This window comes from Pristiophorus japonicus, chromosome 16 (assembly GCF_044704955.1).
Source record: "Pristiophorus japonicus isolate sPriJap1 chromosome 16, sPriJap1.hap1, whole genome shotgun sequence".
Classification (NCBI taxonomy): domain Eukaryota; kingdom Metazoa; phylum Chordata; class Chondrichthyes; family Pristiophoridae; genus Pristiophorus; species Pristiophorus japonicus.
In genome coordinates, this window is record NC_091992.1 from 41,623,355 (window position 1) to 41,640,598 (window position 17,244).

A 17,244-nucleotide genomic window follows, 5' to 3' on the forward strand; every position below is an offset into this window, starting at 1 on the left:
TAACAATGTGATCCTCCCCTCATGGCTGAACACCCTCCCGCCACGCACTGTCTAGGTCACAGATGCATGCCCTTGGGGAGCTGCGGTTACTTTTTAAAGTGCTTTTGGAACAACGTAGCGAGTCCAGCCTGGATCTTTCAGTAAAGAAAGCTTTCCTAGAAGAGCAGGATGTGTTTGTGCTGATACACTTTCGTATCTGCTAATCTCTGCCAAAGGGAATAACAACAGAAAGCAACATGTGTTTACACTTTAACACAGGTAGTTTAACATTCAGCATTAAGTGGAGGATCGAATTTCCAATCCCCTGTTCTTCTGCAGTTAGTAATCCTACACTTCAAGTATTTGTTTGGATTACTGGAACATTCTCTGAAATGAGCTTTCCTATTAGAGTCCATTAGTGCCTATTTACTGTCTCCTAATCCCCAACACTGATATAGAGCAAAAGTTTTTATGATGGAAAGTGGGTGGTGGCTAAGGATTGCTGGCTCAGAAGTTAGCCAGTTGCCTCATCTCCTCTCGGTTGCCTTTCTAATTCTTAGTGGGTAGTCCTGTCTGCCATTTCCACTTTGCTCTGCACCCTATCAAGAGTTAGTACATGGACTTGAAGCAGCATGCTGAAAATGGGGTGTCAATAAGTAGACTGGGAAATGGCAAGAAGCGGTTCTCTTTTGCAAACCAAATCAAAACGTCCATTTTTCAGGTCGTTGGATGTGGTGAGCTGTGGCCACTGTATAGTGTGTTACAAAGGAAGGCTGTGTGGGTGTTGCCACTATAGTTTGTTCCCTGTGAGGTTGAGAGGCAGATGGTAGAATTCTGCTTTTTGTGTAAAATGTAATATCTTTTGTGTATGAAGGCTGAGAGCTTTGTGGGGAAATGGTGAGAGATTGAACAAATGCCGTTGCACTTGTTGAACTAGCTCTGCCCCCTACAGGCCCCTGCGGGAAGCAACCTGGCAGCCGTCTGTGACATCCAGTACTTGCTGACAGTTCAGTGTATGCACTGAGCGCTCTCGCATTCTCTAACCGGCTGGAGATCCTCACACTACATACAGTGAGAGAGTTCTCCTTAGTCTCACAGGGCAGATTACCAGGTTTGGCCAGTTGTTGTACTTACATGCATGAGTCCAATCTGCATTCTGCGGATTATAGGATTATAAGGAATGATCGAAAGATGAAATGGGTGTGTTTTGTACTGACAGCTTAATTACACTGGTTTAAGGATAGGTCCTGCCCTGTATACGATGATGCACATTAAACTGCAGAGTTCTCACTAGAACTATATTGGGGGCTGTATGAAATGTTCATGCTGCGTCCACTTCAATTGTTGAAACATCCAGCAGTATCATCATAGGCGGTCCCTGGAACCAGGATGATTTGCTTCCACATGGGTTCACAGATGTTTCAATGAAGGACCCGATATTCCAGTCCTGAACTCCAATTGAGGGGGTTGAAGATGCCTGTGCGTGGACTTTTTTAACGTGTGGTGACCGTTGCATATCAACCATCACAAGGACTTGACAGAGCTCGGCCTTTATCCAGTGGCAAGGGTTAACCAGGACGACTGGAGACCTGCTCTGCTGCATGGAACTATATGCAATGTGGGCTGGCCTGTGCTGCCCCTAGGCCCTCTGCTCTTCTGGGCCCCGTACCCTCATTCGCCGCCGCGATCTCGCGCCGCTCCTCTGCCGCGATCTCGCGCCGCTCCTCCGTACCAGGGCCCCACCGATGTTCCTGCCCACGCTCCAAACGGCGACCTGGGTTTTGATGACATTACCCAGTCGGCCACTTCAAAGCCGTTGCACACTTGTAGCAGCTCGCGCTGGAAGCTGCAGTGGTATACTCTTTTATCCTCCCGACCTGCGGTGATGTCCTCTCACAGGTCGGAGTGGCCCACAATGTTGCAGGGGCAGTATTCTTGGATTGTGTCTGGAGAGAACATCTTCAGTTGTATAGCACTAGGAGGAAATGCTGTGACAGGTGGTGGGAGAAATTGAAGTGATGAATATCACACACAGTACTGAAATGTATTGGTGACAATATGCTCAATAAGCCTGGCTCAGCTTTCCAGCTCAGCTCCTTTCTGTTGGCTGTTGGATCCTGTTCTTTCTATTCTTGGGTTTGGGATGAAGTATTTTTTTTAACTGATTTAACTACTTCCACCCCGATGTCATCACCTGTCTCTGTCTCAGCCCATCTGCTTATCTGCTGCTGAAACCCTTATCCATGCCTTTGTTACCGCAAGACGGCAACAACAACTTGCATTTATGCAGCGCCCTTAATTTAATAAAACATCTCCAGGCGTTTCACAGGAACGATACCAAACAAAATTTGATACTGAGCCCCACAAGGAGATACTGGGACAAGTGACCGAAAAATTGGTCAGAGGTAGTATTTAAGGAGCGTCCTAAAGGAGCAGAGAGGGGTAGAAGTTTAAGAGAGGGATTTCCAGAGCTTTGGGCCTAGGCGGCTGAAGGCAGGGTCAACTATTCCAGTGGCCTGCTGGCTGGCCTCCCATCTTGCATCCTCCGTAAACTTGAGCTCATCCAAATATCTGCCTGTATCCTAACTCCGAGCAAGTCCCGATCACCCATCACCCCTGTGCTCGCTGAATGGCTTTCGATCCAGCAACACTTCAATTAAAAAATTCTCATCCTTATTTTCATATCCCTCCCTATCTCCCTCACCTCCTCAATCCCTACCCCCCCCCCCCCGCCTCCTCCCCGAGATCTCTGCTCTCCTCCAATTCTGCCATCTTGTGCATCCCCAGTTTTCATCCCTCCACCATTGGCAGCTGTGCCTCCAGCCTAGACCCTAAGCTCTGGCATTCCCTCCCGAAACCTATCTGCCTCTACCTCTCTTTCCTCCTTTAAGATGCTGCCTCTTTGACCAAGCTATTGGTTACCTGCCCTAATATCTCGATATGTGGCTCGGTGCCAAAATTTGTTTGCTCACGCTCCTGTGAAGCGCCTTGAGATGTTTTACTATCTTAAATGTGCTATATAAATGTTGTTGGTGTGCTGTCTGGAGCAGCACAGACCCCAAACTCACGTATCAGGGGCCTCTGTGTGACTGGTCATGCCGAGGAAGGTAATGCATCGATACTGCTCCAGGGTTCATTCGGCCCGGAGGTTTGGCTTAATGGTTAATCCCCGAGTCAGTTATGGAGGATCAGCGGATAATAATTGATATTGTTTGCAAAAAAGTGACTAACTGTATAAAATGATATTTAAATAGGATAGATTTGTATCTTTCTGACATTCTGACTAGGTATATGATGCCGACCTCTTAACCTGTGGTTCTGAATGCAGGGAAGTCACCCCAGCTCTCGGCCCATGGTGTCGTCCAACTTTGAGACATGTCAGATTCAGACTAGAGACTCCTGGGTTGGGAGTTGCACCGGTTGGAGGAAGATAATACCAGACACCTCTCCCCCTCACACCCAAAGTTTTGGTGGTCTGCCTGGCAGAAACTCCGGAGCTGGTAAAAGGGCTCCACTCTGTTCAGGGGCAGCAGTGTTTTGTGTTCTGTCAATATTTCACCCTCGCCAACACCACCATTAGCTGATTGTTACAAATTTGGGGTCTTGCCATCTCTTCTTTTGAGTTCAGTGATGATAGTCATACTCATAAGCAGTCTGAACATCTTCCATTTTGATGTATGCCTGTGTTATCTGTAACTAAAGGATGGGGTGTATCTTGTGTTCTGGATTGATATTTATGTCCTTCCCATGTTTCAGTTTTTTCAAGGGCAGGCTGAGAAAATACCTGGTGAGACCTGTCCGGGTACAAGTTATTTCACAAAGCATACAGAGCATCAGTTATGACCGGAATCACTTAGTTCAATAAGTGTAAGTTGCCTTCACATACTAATACAAAAATACAAATATATGATGCATCCCCCACGTTAGTGAGTCGTCTTGTTTGACTTAAACAAAATAACTCCTAACGGCCCTCCTATGCTCTTCATTTCTGTCTGGCTATACCTTGACATCACAATTTGTTTTAAGAAATATTTGCATTTATATAGCACCATTCTCGACCTAATGACAGCCCAAACGCTTTCTGACCAACGGAGTACTTTTGAAATGTAGTCACTGTTGTAATTCAGGAAATGCAGCAGTCAACTTGCACGCACAGCAAGGTCTCCCAAACAGCAATGTGATAATGATCAGATAATCTGTGTTTAGTGATGTTGGTTTAAAAATCTGACTGATTTTTCAGCCTTTGCTGGACCTGACTGACTGCCTCTGCCTCTGCCTCTGTCACTATTTTTATCTCTCTTGGTTGACGGCCAGAAATGAAGACCTGCCAGTACCCCTGCTGAATACATGATATCAGAGACTTTCCAACACAATGGGTTTGATGTATTTATTTGCGAGACAGGCTAGCAAATTGCTTATTATTTACAGTCTATGGGGAAACAACATCAAAGCTGAACTCATTAGTATTTTAACCATCTTGCTGCCTTTTGTAACTTGTGGAAATGCACTTTGATTTTAAAACCATAACCTTTAAAAGTAAGTTTTGAAATCCTTAAATGGTCAAAAGAAATCTCCAAATGTGACTCCAATTAGCTGGTCATTCATGTCACTTGCTGTTTCTGGGATCTTCCTGAGCGCAAATTGACCACCAGATCAGACTACATAACACAAGTTATTCATTGGTTTTGAAGCACTTTGGAATGTCAATGAGGATGTTATCAGGTGCCACAGAAGTGCATGTCTGTTCCGGTGACCGGTGCAGCCACTGAGCCCAGGAGTGACCGGTGCAGCCACTGAGCCCAGGAGTGACCGGTGCAGCCACTGAGCCCAGGAGTGACCGGTGGGGCAGCCACTGAGCCCAGGAGTGACCGGTGCAGCCACTGAGCCCAGGAGTGACCGGTGCAGCCACTGAGCCCAGGAGTGACCGGTGCAGCCTCAAAACTTGAATGTAACCAATCCGTGGCCAGCATGGGACAAAAGCTAGGATGGTCGTCCTGCATTCAGAACCACAAAGTCTTATTTTCCTGATGAATTTGGCCCAGTGGTTGCAGCTGTTGGACGTACACTTGCGCAGTGTCTATGCAGCTAATGTGAGCATGGGTATCACAGGAGGCTTAGCCTACTGCCGACTTTCCTGTGGTGCTTTATGACAAATTGCAACACAGCCCCGCTCCCAGCCCTGTCGGTGGCTGCTGACGCTCTTCATGTACTTATAACCCATGATTGCGAATGCTAGCCTAACCCATTTCCTCATTCACCTTTGGACCCATCACTCTGGTTTTGTGAAATGGGTGATTTATTCACTCAGCCCTGATCATTCATACCCTAAACCCCAGGTCCAGCCATGCTCCGATACTTTCTGCTGGGAGGAGCTGAAGAAAGGTTGACTAGTCATATAGCCCCCTTTCTTGATGCCTCAGATTTCAGTGTCCTGTACTTGTGCTGTACCCCAATCAGATGGTTAACCCTTCAGACTGCAGAAGCAGCAGGAAATAAATCAAAATGGAGCCTGGCAAACAAATACTATTCAGCAGATTTGGGTAGCAAAATCTGGGCTGTTCGCAGGTTCTGTGGCACACAAGAGTGACACATTCAACCCTCTTCCCATTCTTGACTAAGTTTGGGGAATGTGGAGCAAAGACCCGGGCCATTCTTGCAGGGTACTACAGAAAGTGTGCAGGCATCCCTGCCATGGGATCTTTTAGGTCCAACAGAGAGGGCAGACAGCATCTCCGACAATGCAGAACTCCCTCCGTACTGCACTAAATTGTCAGCCTAGATTATGCTCTCAAGTCTCTGGAGCGAGGCTTGAATCTAAGACCACCTGACTCGGAGCTGTGTGTGCTACCACCCTGCCAAGGCTGACGACATTCAAAGAAGCAGCTGTTCTGAAAGCTTAAAAGATCTCTGTGCTGAAACAGTTAATAGAAATGCTTCTCCACTGGTACAGTACAGTGAGAGAGACTAGAAACTGTCCTCTCCTACTGGCATAGTACAGTGGGAAGGTAACCGACACGGGCCCCTCCTGCTAGTCCATACATTGTGCAATACAAACCCCTCTTAGTGGCACAATTCAATGACAGATCACTGACACTGGCACAACGTGCTGATGGTGTACTGAGTAAGTAATGAGCAAGTGAATTAGACAATGGCCTTCCCTATTGGTACAGTACATTGAGAGAGTGACACTTTACTGGGGCAGTACATTGAGAGAGTGGCACTTTACTAGGGCAGTACATTGAGAGAGTGACACTTTTTACTGGGACAGTACATTAAGAGAGTGACTCTTTACTGGGACAGTTCAGTGAGCATTACAGACGCCTATTGGTGGTGTACAGTGAGTGACACAGACAGCAACCTCTCCTACTTGTACTGTACAATGAAAGATCACTGACACAGACAAAGACACGCCCACCGTGTGCCATGCCAAATATCCTTTGAAGCATTGTGTGCCTCCCAGGAGGTTGAGATGTGTCCCAGCAGATGGGCTGAGTACACTATGCAGGCTGGGTTTCTGCAAGCCATCTTTACGATGCTGACTAAGAATGAGATCGCACATCGGCCTGTGCCCAGCTGGCAGTGAATGAGCAGAGATGAAAGTGGAAAGTGAAGTCCTGCACCACAGTAATGATTCTTGTGTACAAACAGGAAGATGCAAGTTATATTTCAATTGCACTTTCCCTTTGATTTGATTCCAAGTGCAGTTTAATTTTTAATCAAGTTACCATATTGCCTTGAGTATGACCTGCTTATCACCTCCTCAAATACAGTATTTACAGAGTAGCTCATATTACAGCAGTGCGCTCTGGGTGCTTTGGTGTTTGAAGATTGCCTTTTGGTGAGATCGGAAAGGACTGGGTACAATGCCCCATTTGTATATCATTCTTCTGCAACTGAAACGGATGCCAGCTGGAACATCTCTTCTCCACAGATGAAATTCAATGAAGTGCGAGACTGGTGGGAACAAAAAAGGAGTTTGAATTTCACAGTCAATAAAACTTCAGAAGTTTCATCATCACCTTAAACACGTTTCCTGAGTTACTGAAGTAACAGCTGGCTGAATATGATGAAGGAGCCTTGATGGACAAGGTGGCTTACCTCCAGCAGGACTGTGATGGTCTCCTGGTGAGAGAGGTTGGTAGATCCAGCGGGAGGTTGATTGGTCGGTGATGTGGGTAGATCCAATGGGAGGCTGATTAGTAGGTGATGTGGGTAGATCCAATGGGAGGCTGATTGGTTGGAGTGGTTGGTACATTCAGCGGGAGGCTGATTGGTTGGCGAGGTTGGTAGATCCAGCGGGAGGCTGATTGGTCGGTGATGTGGGCAGATCCAATGGGAGGCTGATTAGTAGATGATGTGGGTAGATCCAATGGGAGGCTGATTGGTCGGTGATGTGGGTAGATCCAGCGTGAGGCTGATTGGTCGGTGATGTGGGTAGATCCAGAGGGAGGCTGATTGGTAGGTGATGTGGGTAGATTCAGTGGGAGGCTGATTGAACAGAGAGGTTGGTAACTCCAGCGGGAAATTGATGCAGTTCCAATCAGGGGGGCTATTGTGTAGCACTGAAGCACTGACCACACTTGATCAGCTCCGCTGGGCAGGCCACGTTGTCCGCACGAGACTCCCAAAGCAAGCACTCTACTTGGCTCGTTTGCCATGAAGGAGTTCCAAGGGTGGACAGAGGAAACGTTCCAAGGACACCCTCAAACCTCCCTGATACAGTGCGGCATCCCCACCGACACCTGGGAGTCCCCGGCCAAAGACCGCCCTGAGTAGCGGAAGTGCATCCAGGAGGGCGCTGAGCACCTCGAGTCCCATCATCGAGAGCATGCAGAAATCAAGCGCGGGCAGCGGAAGGAGCGTGCGGCAAACCTGTCCCACCCTCCATTACCCTCAACGACTCTCTGTCCCACCTGTGGCAGGGATTGTGGCTCTCGTATTGGACTGTTAAGCCACCAAAGGACTTATTCTAAGAGTGGAAGCAAGCCTTCCTCGATTCCGAGGGACTGCCTATGATGATGATGGCTATGATAGGAGAGCATGTAATCTCAATCGGAGGTCCAGTGTAGGCAGAAGGGGGGATATTTCTATTCACAGCCTCGACTGACTTATCTAATGAATGCTTCGTGACAGAATTGTGCTTTGTCTTGGATGGAGCCACCTAGAAAGACTGACTTGCATTTATATAGCGCTTTTCACAACCTCTGGGCGTCTCAGCGCTTTACAGCCAATGAAGTATGTATATCCACAGGGTATTGACAGTTGTAAAGTAATTGGCCCAACTATCAGTCCTCGCTAATTAAAGGAGTACTGTGCAGTGTCAGGGAGGGGAATCTCACAAATTACATAAACTACATAATGGCAGACGAGGTGCCACATATGTCTGCGGAATTTTGTGAGAGACTGTTGGAGCACTTTGTACCTTCGTGTACCATGATTATGTTTTGGGCAGGAAGAAGCCAAATAGCCTCTTTAGTCGGTTACATTTCTGAGTATTTAAATTCAGTGTTTATGGAAATTTTATGGTTTTATTTATTTTTTATCTTATCGATTTGTCACTGAGTCACTCTCCAGATGAACAACCCTGCTCTATTGCCCTTCCTGTCAGTGGGGACTCATGCTGCAAGGAGCGGCTGCCTTGACCGAGGTTGCACCATCATGTTGTATATTCTGGGTGCATGGTTTACAGCGGCAAGTACTGACAGGAATCCATTTCAACCACTATTCATTCTTCCCCTTTCCCAGTTTTGTCCCAATAATTTTTGGTTAGTGATGTATTTCTGGATTGTACTGAGCCATGTGACCATGACCCCATCATGCCATTCTCTTTATTTTCTAATTCACAAAATGCCTTGCTTGCAACTGAGTTTAGGATGAATCCACTTGGCCACATAGTTGGTGAGATTTGGGACTGAACCACTCCTCACTCCCTCTCCCTACCCCCCTGTGATGACCTCATCTAATTTGAGATGGAACTCATTGCAGTTGATGTACCCGGAGAGATTTTGGGTTTGTCTTTTCCCCAGTGGTTGTACAGGTTGATGGCTGAAGCAGATTTAAGTTGCATGGCTTTGGTGGACACTGCGTCCAAAGTCTTTGTCCCTTACTGGGTGCAATATTGGCATTAAACACCAATGTTTGAGCTTTGTGGCTGTTGGTAACGTGCTGCTTGTGGTTAGGCACGTCCCATTATGACTTACTAAAGTTTTCCTAGTACTGCTGCTAGTTCTGGTGTGAAAGGCCTCTTGGCCTTTCTGCTTCTACAGGTTAAGCTGCCTGGAAATTATTGTACCTGTTTTGGAACTTTCCCAGCAGAGGGCTGGGAGTGCTACAGGTTCGAGACTGCCGTGCAGGCTACATGCGGGTGCTGAGAATTCTCGTTATCCGAGAACGCCACACGGGAAGTACTCAGCACAAAGTCAGCTGTGGCTAACTGGCCAAATTCAGCAAATCTGTAACTGCCCTCAACCAAATCGAAGTGTAAGCTGCCAACTACTGAGTGAATGTCGACAGGAAGTGCATATCCTGGTGCTGGTGGTATGGTCCTGTCCTGGTGCCGGTGGGGTCGGTCCTGTCCTGGTGCCGGTGGGGTCGGTCCTGTCCTGGTGCCGGTGGGGTCGGTCCTGTCCTGGTGCTGGTGGTATGGTCCTGTCCTGGTGCCGGTGGGGTCGGTCCTGTCCTGGTGCCGGTGGGGTCGGTCCTGTCCTGGTGCCGGTGGGTCGGTCCTGTCCTGGTGCCGGTGGGTCGGTCCTGTCCTGGTGCCGGTCCTGTCCTGGTGCTGGTAGTATGGTCCTGTCCTGGTGCCGGTGGGGTCGGTCCTGTCCTGGTGTTGTCTCCAGTTTAAATTTTTTCTTGGCTTTGTTAAATTCCAAACCCTTTTTTGTTTTGGTTAGGAGGGAGGCTCAAACTGACATCGAAGAGCTGAGTTGTGAGCAACGTCTCACTTCCCACAGCTCCCAGCATTGTGGAGGTAAAGGTGCAAAGTGTTAACTGTTCCACATCCTTTTTCTGTCCCTCGTTGAGCTGTCTTCCCCGTTGGGCCGGATGGCACACTGTAGCCAGCTGCCAACCTGCCAGTCTCCAGTTGATGGTGCCCTGCAGCCAAGTCCCTGCTGTGTAACCAGGAGCAGTCTGGAGAGCTGCCAGAAACCAACACTTCTTCATCCTCACCATTCAACACCAAGCTGCAGTTTGCTTTGTGAGGTGCCTTTCAAGCAGTAAGTTGGGAATGCTTCTCCGATCTTCCGGGAAGTAATTGTCAGGAGAGTTGGCAATCCTGGAGCTGCTGGAATACAAGATAGCGGCTTTCTGGGGCCCAAAGACAATTCTGGGTATTAGTCCTGCTGTATTTACTTCATAGCCCAGAGCGCTCAACATGACTGAATCCATAACCAGAGAAAAATGGACTCTTAGCTCATTTAAACACACAAGTTCATTTTAACTGCATCAAAATAAGTTGCCATTTTGAATTCAAAATGTAAGTTTCCTTCCAAATTAGTGACGTGAGATAGGTCTGTATGGACCCAAAGTAATGGGAGGTGTTGGATGCATTTGAGATCTGGCTGGAACTTCTCTATCCTGAAGGAAATCTTCCAAACGTTCAAATGCTGGATTTTTATTTTAAAAGAAGTTCATGCTTGTGGAAAACGTGGGCTAAATTCTCCAGCGGGCGGGTTGGTTTCTTGTTTGTGCTATCAGCCCCCATTTCCTGCTCGCGTATTTTTTTTCAATGTCCTGCCTCTGGACTGTAAAGGTGCTGTTCTGATGCCATTTGTTTCACAATTTTAAACATGTTCATTTTTCCCAGAGCCCCAAAGCTTTTTAATAGATCCCTATCATATTACACGCTGTTCATTCCATTTAACTGTTTAAAAATGTTTTTCAGTTTCTTCTGCCTCCGTGCTCATTCACTTCTGCCCCAGGTACCACTGCTGAAGAGTGCAAGTGATTCCCCACAGTCTCCTGTCTCTGGGGTAAAGTCACCGTTGATTTTTGAAGGTGGTGTAGGAACGACCCTAGTACAGAATTGAATATACTGTGGCAATGTTGTTTACCTCTCGTCCTCAGCAGGATGAAGATGTCATATTAACCCAGACTGTAGAGAGCTTTTGATTGGGGATTGACCTGCTGCGAAGGCCAGCATAACGAAGGTGTTGACCTTCCACTGTCTGAATTCAATACACAGTGGAACCAGCACTTGGTGTGCAATGTACAGCTCTCCTCCTCTCTTCAGGGCAGGAAATGCACAGGGAGCTCCAACAGCACACGCAATGCCAAAGAGTGGGATAAGTGGGAAAGGAACAGTGGTGTTGCACCATATGCCATATGCAAACCAAATTCCTCGTTTATGCAAAGTTTTAGTGAGGATCGTGTGTGAATGGTGAATTGCACATTTGCCTTGTTCCTCTGTCCACTGCTGTCTCTGATTCAACACTTCCTCGACTTCCAAACCACAAGATTTCCTATTTAGCATGGACTGGAATAAGATGCAACCTGTATGTTCAGTTTATCAATAATTCTTGTAGCTGCGGACAGCAGCTGTTTTGCCTTGTTGCGCTGACTCTCTTTGGATGTAGGTATGCTGCTTGCAGTTTAATAAAAGGTTCTTTTTTTATTGCTTTGTTTGGCAGTTTCACCCTCTGTGGCTGTGTAACACCAGCGAAGATGAACAACAAGACTACGGCTTTGTCAGTATGGTCAAACTGGAGAGTCCTGACCGAGACCCACATCCCTGTCTCTCCCTCTTCAACAAGGTAGGAGATCTGTGCACGCACACAAACACGCATGCACATTTTAATTTGATCACTCGAAGATAATATTTAACAAGTGAGACATAAGTTTAATTTTTTTTTACATTAAAGCTGACCAAAGTCTCTCAGGGCTTTAATGTTTAGGGTTGAGAATCCAAGGGGGAGAAATTTGGTTGGCTGACGCCCCTCGCGAGGGGCGCTAAAGGATTTGCAGCCACGAGCGTTGACATTCGCGCCGCTCGGCAAATTCAATGTGCCAGTACCGGCGGCCCTGAGGAGTAGCGCCGGTGTGCAACGCCCCCGGTATCGAAACGGAAGCAAAATTTGGTTTGCACGGCATCTGTAGTGACACCGCCAGAGAAAGCTGACATGCAGAGCTGTCCTGGGGCGCTAAGGGAAGGAATGACTGCATCAGGTAAGTGTGATTGATATATTTCTTTGTATTTTGCGATTTAACTTTATTTGGGGTGAGTAATGTATAGGAATGTTTTTTGTTCCGATTTTTTTTTTATTGCAGTGAGGCCTCCCTTGGGGCGCTACGAAGCCGGCTCTTCAGCTCAGGATATTCAGTTGCTCACTCGGCCTAGCACCCTTCGAGAAGTGTGGATCGCTTCCCTTAGCACTCCACTCCACTGTCAGGACACAAACACTGAATTTTGCTGTTCCCGTCGCTAAAGATTTTCCAATGCTAAATTTAGCGGCTGCCCAACATTAGCGCCTTAGGAACCCTCCAACCAAATTTCTAGCCCCAAAGCTCTGGATACATCTGTGAATTTCATGAAATTTAAATGTTTCCAAGTTTCTGATCTGAAGGAGCTGCCAGGCTAGGTACAGTTTCACAGGGCCCGAACCCCTCCAGTTTGCCCTGACTCGGGGACTGGGTACAGTTTCACAGGGCCTGAAGCTCTCCAGTTTGCTGAGACTCTGGGACTGGGTACAGTTTCACAGGGCCTGAAGCTCTCCAGTTCGCCCTGACTCGGGGACTGGGTACAGTTTCGCTGCCTGAAGTCTTTCAAGTCCCTTGTCTTGTGTCAGATTGTGGTAGGGTTCTATGGGGTCAGCAGTCCCTTGCCCATCAAGGCCATTCATGTATGAGCCGTAACGATCTGCATTGGCCAGATATTCGACCTGAGGGGTGTCACAACTAAGCTTAATTATTTGATGTCCGGCACCGAGTCAGAAATCAGACACTGGGCCTTTGTGACACTTGTTGCTGAGCATTACAAGTTCTATGGTGGTGGGAGTGAGGCCAGCACCAGGGGAAGGGATAGTTGATGGCACAAAGTCTTTGATTGCATACTAACGGATTGACAGTGTTTTGTAAAGTGGCCATGCTCCTAAAACCAACACTGCCGTTTTCTGTAATTGCTGTCCCATTTTTCTTGATTCCTCTGTTTTGCCTGAACTGTTCTCTGCCTCTCCCAGTGCTGAATTTATACAAGTAGGTATGTGTAATCCACTAGTGGTACACCCAACCTGGGTAGTTTTGCATTCTTCCTCACCCCTCACCCAGATGCCAATTTTCTAGATCTGGAGTCCCTTGTTTCTGCCCCATGCTCATCTATTGACGTTGAATGAAACACGACCAGGGTTTGAGGGAATGGAAGCTTGCAACGCCTCCAAAAATATCCACTTCGCCTTTGCTGGGTAATAAGGACACACCACATGGCTCCCATTCGGCTTGTCTTCTCATCACAGCGCTTAGCAACCGCAAGGCTCTGACCAACAGAGTGTTCACTTTTCTTTTGATATATTCTTTTATATTTTTTGTTGCAGTATTCTTTTGTCACAACACGATCATATATTAAAAGTGTACTTTACGCAAGGTATACGATGCAGAGGGATAGCAAATAATTATTCTAGAGTGGCCTACAGGCAACTCTGGGGGCTGAGTCTGGCAGTGTTGGAGTGTACAACACGTGCCCGCTAAATTGGTGTTCTGGTGGGTTTTGGCTTTGCCACCAATGCTTTGTGAATTCCTATGTTCCGGTGGAGTGCAGTGCAAGAGGTATGATCTGTGCCGAATGTTATGGCCGACTGCCCAGTCACAGGCAGCTGGTGAGGAAGAACCGCATACAGGTTGAACCTCCCTTATCCAGAACTCCCTTATCCAGAACCTCCCCTCATCCAGAACCATTCACAGCCACCGGGTGGCGCATGCGCAGAACTCCGACATGAACAAATTGAAATCCTTCCTCTCTACCAACTCCCGCAATCGCTAGCCTGACCCCGCGATCCACCGCTCCCCCACCGTGATCCCTCTGCCGCACTCCCAGCCCCAAGCCAGCCAGCCAGTCCCAATATACTCTTGCTCAGTACCTGTACCATCCAATTTAACATGACCATCCCTCGTCCAGAAAAATCCCTTATCCAGGACAGGCCAGGTCCCGAGGGTTCTGGATAAGGGAGGTTCAACCTGTAGTAAATTTGGAGAATTTCTACTGATTCAGTCAGCGTGAGTACTTGAGTTTCTTATGCTGTGCTATTTTCCTCTGGACCACTGCCATTAACCTTCAGTGTGCTGACCCCAAGAATGACCGTCATCATGACGTGAGTGCAGTTGCAGACCAAGAGATGGGTCTTCAGACTTATGAAAGTGAAGCTAAAGTAGAAGAGGTTAAAAGAAGAATTACAGAGTAAAGATGTGATGGTTGAAGGCACTGTCATTAATAGAGGAATATGTGGGGGTGGTGGTTGCATGGAGTATAGGTAGTCTGCAGTCTGAACAGCAGAAGGTGCAAGCTAGCACATAGGGTGGGAAAAGGTTCTGAGGTAACGTGAGACAGGCCACGGAGGGATCAACAGCTTGAATTCAATTCACAGGCAGGAGTGAGACAGGGAGCCAATTGCAGTAGGTGAGGAAAGGGGTAATTGTTGTATTATAATCCAACAAATTCTGAATGAGTTTAGAGTGGAGCTCAGAATGACGTCAAGGAGGATGATGAAGAAATGGAGCCTTGAGTTGCTGGTGGTATGGACAAGCACCATTGTGGTAGAGATGCAAGCAGGCAATATGAAGGTGAAAGTAGGTTTACTTACACTGGGTGTGGAGTTTGAAGATTAGGGTCGAACACAGGATGGCTTCTGTTTTGCTAATGTTGAGCTGGAAGATGTTCTTGCTGATCCAGGAAGTCCGATGGAATGGTGTGACTTGTTCAGTCGAGGGTATTGGTGGGAATACATGTGAAAGCTGATGTCGTGTTTAAGGAAATATAGCTGAGGAACATTGAATCCTCCTGGGTAGGTGGTGAGGTGAAATTTTCCCACTAATGGCAGTGATGATTCAGTTCTTTTTTAATAAAGCCGACTGACTCTCCAGCTAGACACAGCACTGAGGGTCGGCATGGGTATTGATGATTGGCAAATGATCTGTAGAACATGGTTTCTACATTGCTAGGATCAGAGAGGTGCCATGCCAAGGAAGGCTAGGCTGTGCAGTTTTAGATATTCATTATTTTGCGAGATTTATCTAATGGAGAGTAGGGAAAACCTTCTTCCCACGAGTTGAAATCGAGCTCGATTACACATGGTCTGTGGGAGGGGCAGTCCCATGGCTTTCAGAGTTCAAATGTACCAAGTCTGGGATAATGGGCGCAATGGTCTTTTCTTCCATTTTTGTCGTCGTAATAGCTAAATTCCAACAAAACCAGATTGAGTGTCTGGTGGAGGAGTGTGTCAGAGGATCTGGAGCTGGGGAATGATGAGACTTAAAGAACAGAATTTCTGCGAGTTTCTGACTGAGATTTGTTGATCTGGCAGGGAGACCAGTCTCTCGGATGTTGACTGAGCTATTGTCCATTTCCGGTATTTTGTGTTTTTATTTTAGGTTTCCAGTGTTTGTAGCTTTTTATCTTTTTCCACAGTGTGTTAGCTAGAATCTTATTGCAGAGTTAAATCTGTGTTAGGTTCTGACTGGATGTGGTGTTGTGAATGGAGCAGCCTTGATGGATTTGGTGAAGTCAGATTATATGAGGGTTTTTTTGCTCAGGCTAAAACTGGATGAGGATGGAATGTTTCCAGAAAGAAAAGTGTCCCACTTGTACACACTTGGAAGGACCTTAAAAGGCAGCCATCAAACTTGGGACTTTTACTGTCCAGTTCGCAGTTATCAAAATTACAAGGCGGCCCACGCAAAACCCGACTGGTGACCGGGCCAACAGATACCTGCAATCTTCCTGCCAATGTACACTACTGAGATCAGTGCCAACATTCCACGTGGCAGTCCGGAGCAGGAGGATCCCAGTGGGCTATTCCAGCACAAATTCCTGCCCTGTGTTTCAGAGGCAAGTGTTTGAATCTAACCTGACCTCAACCATGAATTGTTTGTCTGGGAAAACTTGGCTCCTAATTTCACTTTCAGAGCCAAGGGAAATAATTATGGGGTGTTGGAAATTTAGGAGAGGAGGGAGCCAATGGGACGGTAGAAGATTGCTAGTGTTCAGTTGTGATCTTTGGTCTCACAGGCAACCAAAATAGCACAAATGCGCCAGCTGTATAGCTAATAGTTGAAGGTTTGTCTGTAGTTAGGTCGCTTGCCTTGATCAGCACTGACTATTTGACACAGTAAATCAGAGAGGTATGAAGTGTCAAAAATTCAAACCTATCATTTACTTTAGTTGAGTTGTGACAGAATAATTGTTTCTTGGTTGATACTTTCATACCCAAGAACCTTTTTTAAAGCCAAGTGCTTCCAGGCAAAGCAATTAACTACCAGGTTCTCCTAGGACAGTCTGGTGCCATAAGCACTGGGAACACCTGCCTCACATGCACAGCACTGAGTTTATGCCAGGATTATCTCACCGGGATCCTCCTGCCTGGAAGCTGTCCGCTTAGGGAACAATGGAGCATAATAATTGCTGCTCTTCCAATTACCTTCCAGCTTTAATTGAACGTAGCCAAACTCCGTGAAGAATGAGCCCCAGAGATCATATCCTTTAAAGGTGTTTTTTTCTATTGTACCAGTGAGAGTAGCGGATGCCTGCTACAAACAGGACATTATCAAGATAGGGTCCTTGCTTATTGCACCTCCCATGTGCCCAATTAGAACTCAGAGCGTTGCTCAGATCGCAGCTCTGGTGGAGCATCATTCTCCAACATCCACATGCAGTTGTCTTATTGAGGCTTTCTGTATCTGAGGGGATCTTCCCTAACCACCACAGCATATTTGCTTTGGGCTACGTGCAGTGGTTATTTGGGGGTGATATGGACAGCAGTGATTCTTAACTCCTCTATTCAGCACAAGCTCTGAGGCGAGTAGACAGCTGGTGTTTCCTATGTTATGAAGTGTTAGGGTTTTGATTTATTTCCTTTGTCCTATTCTGTTCTGTTTTTTCCTGAAGTGAGTTTTGTAGAATCTCCAGGGATGAACTAGCGTCAGTTAATTTGTGTTGTGCTTCATGGACTGGAAGTTCTCAGAACGTAGCATCAATGCCCCCCTCATGCCTGCTCCATCCTCTAACCCTTACCCAACCCCCCCCACCCTTCCTGCAATTCCATCCAGCCCCCTCTCCTCTTC

The 17,244-nt window shown here is 47.0% G+C and overlaps 1 protein-coding gene across 2 annotated transcripts in view; it reads left to right on the forward strand.

Annotated features, from left to right (window-relative positions):
* Window positions 1-17,244, forward strand: part of LOC139227023 (E3 ubiquitin-protein ligase RNF43) — a 204,326-nt gene that overhangs the window by 127,964 nt on the left and 59,118 nt on the right. For both annotated transcript variants that reach the window (XM_070858112.1, XM_070858113.1), the window contains exon 2: window positions 11,610-11,732. In XM_070858112.1, the coding sequence (XP_070714213.1) occupies window positions 11,610-11,732 (123 nt within the window). The remainder of the gene's footprint in view (window positions 1-11,609; window positions 11,733-17,244) is intronic.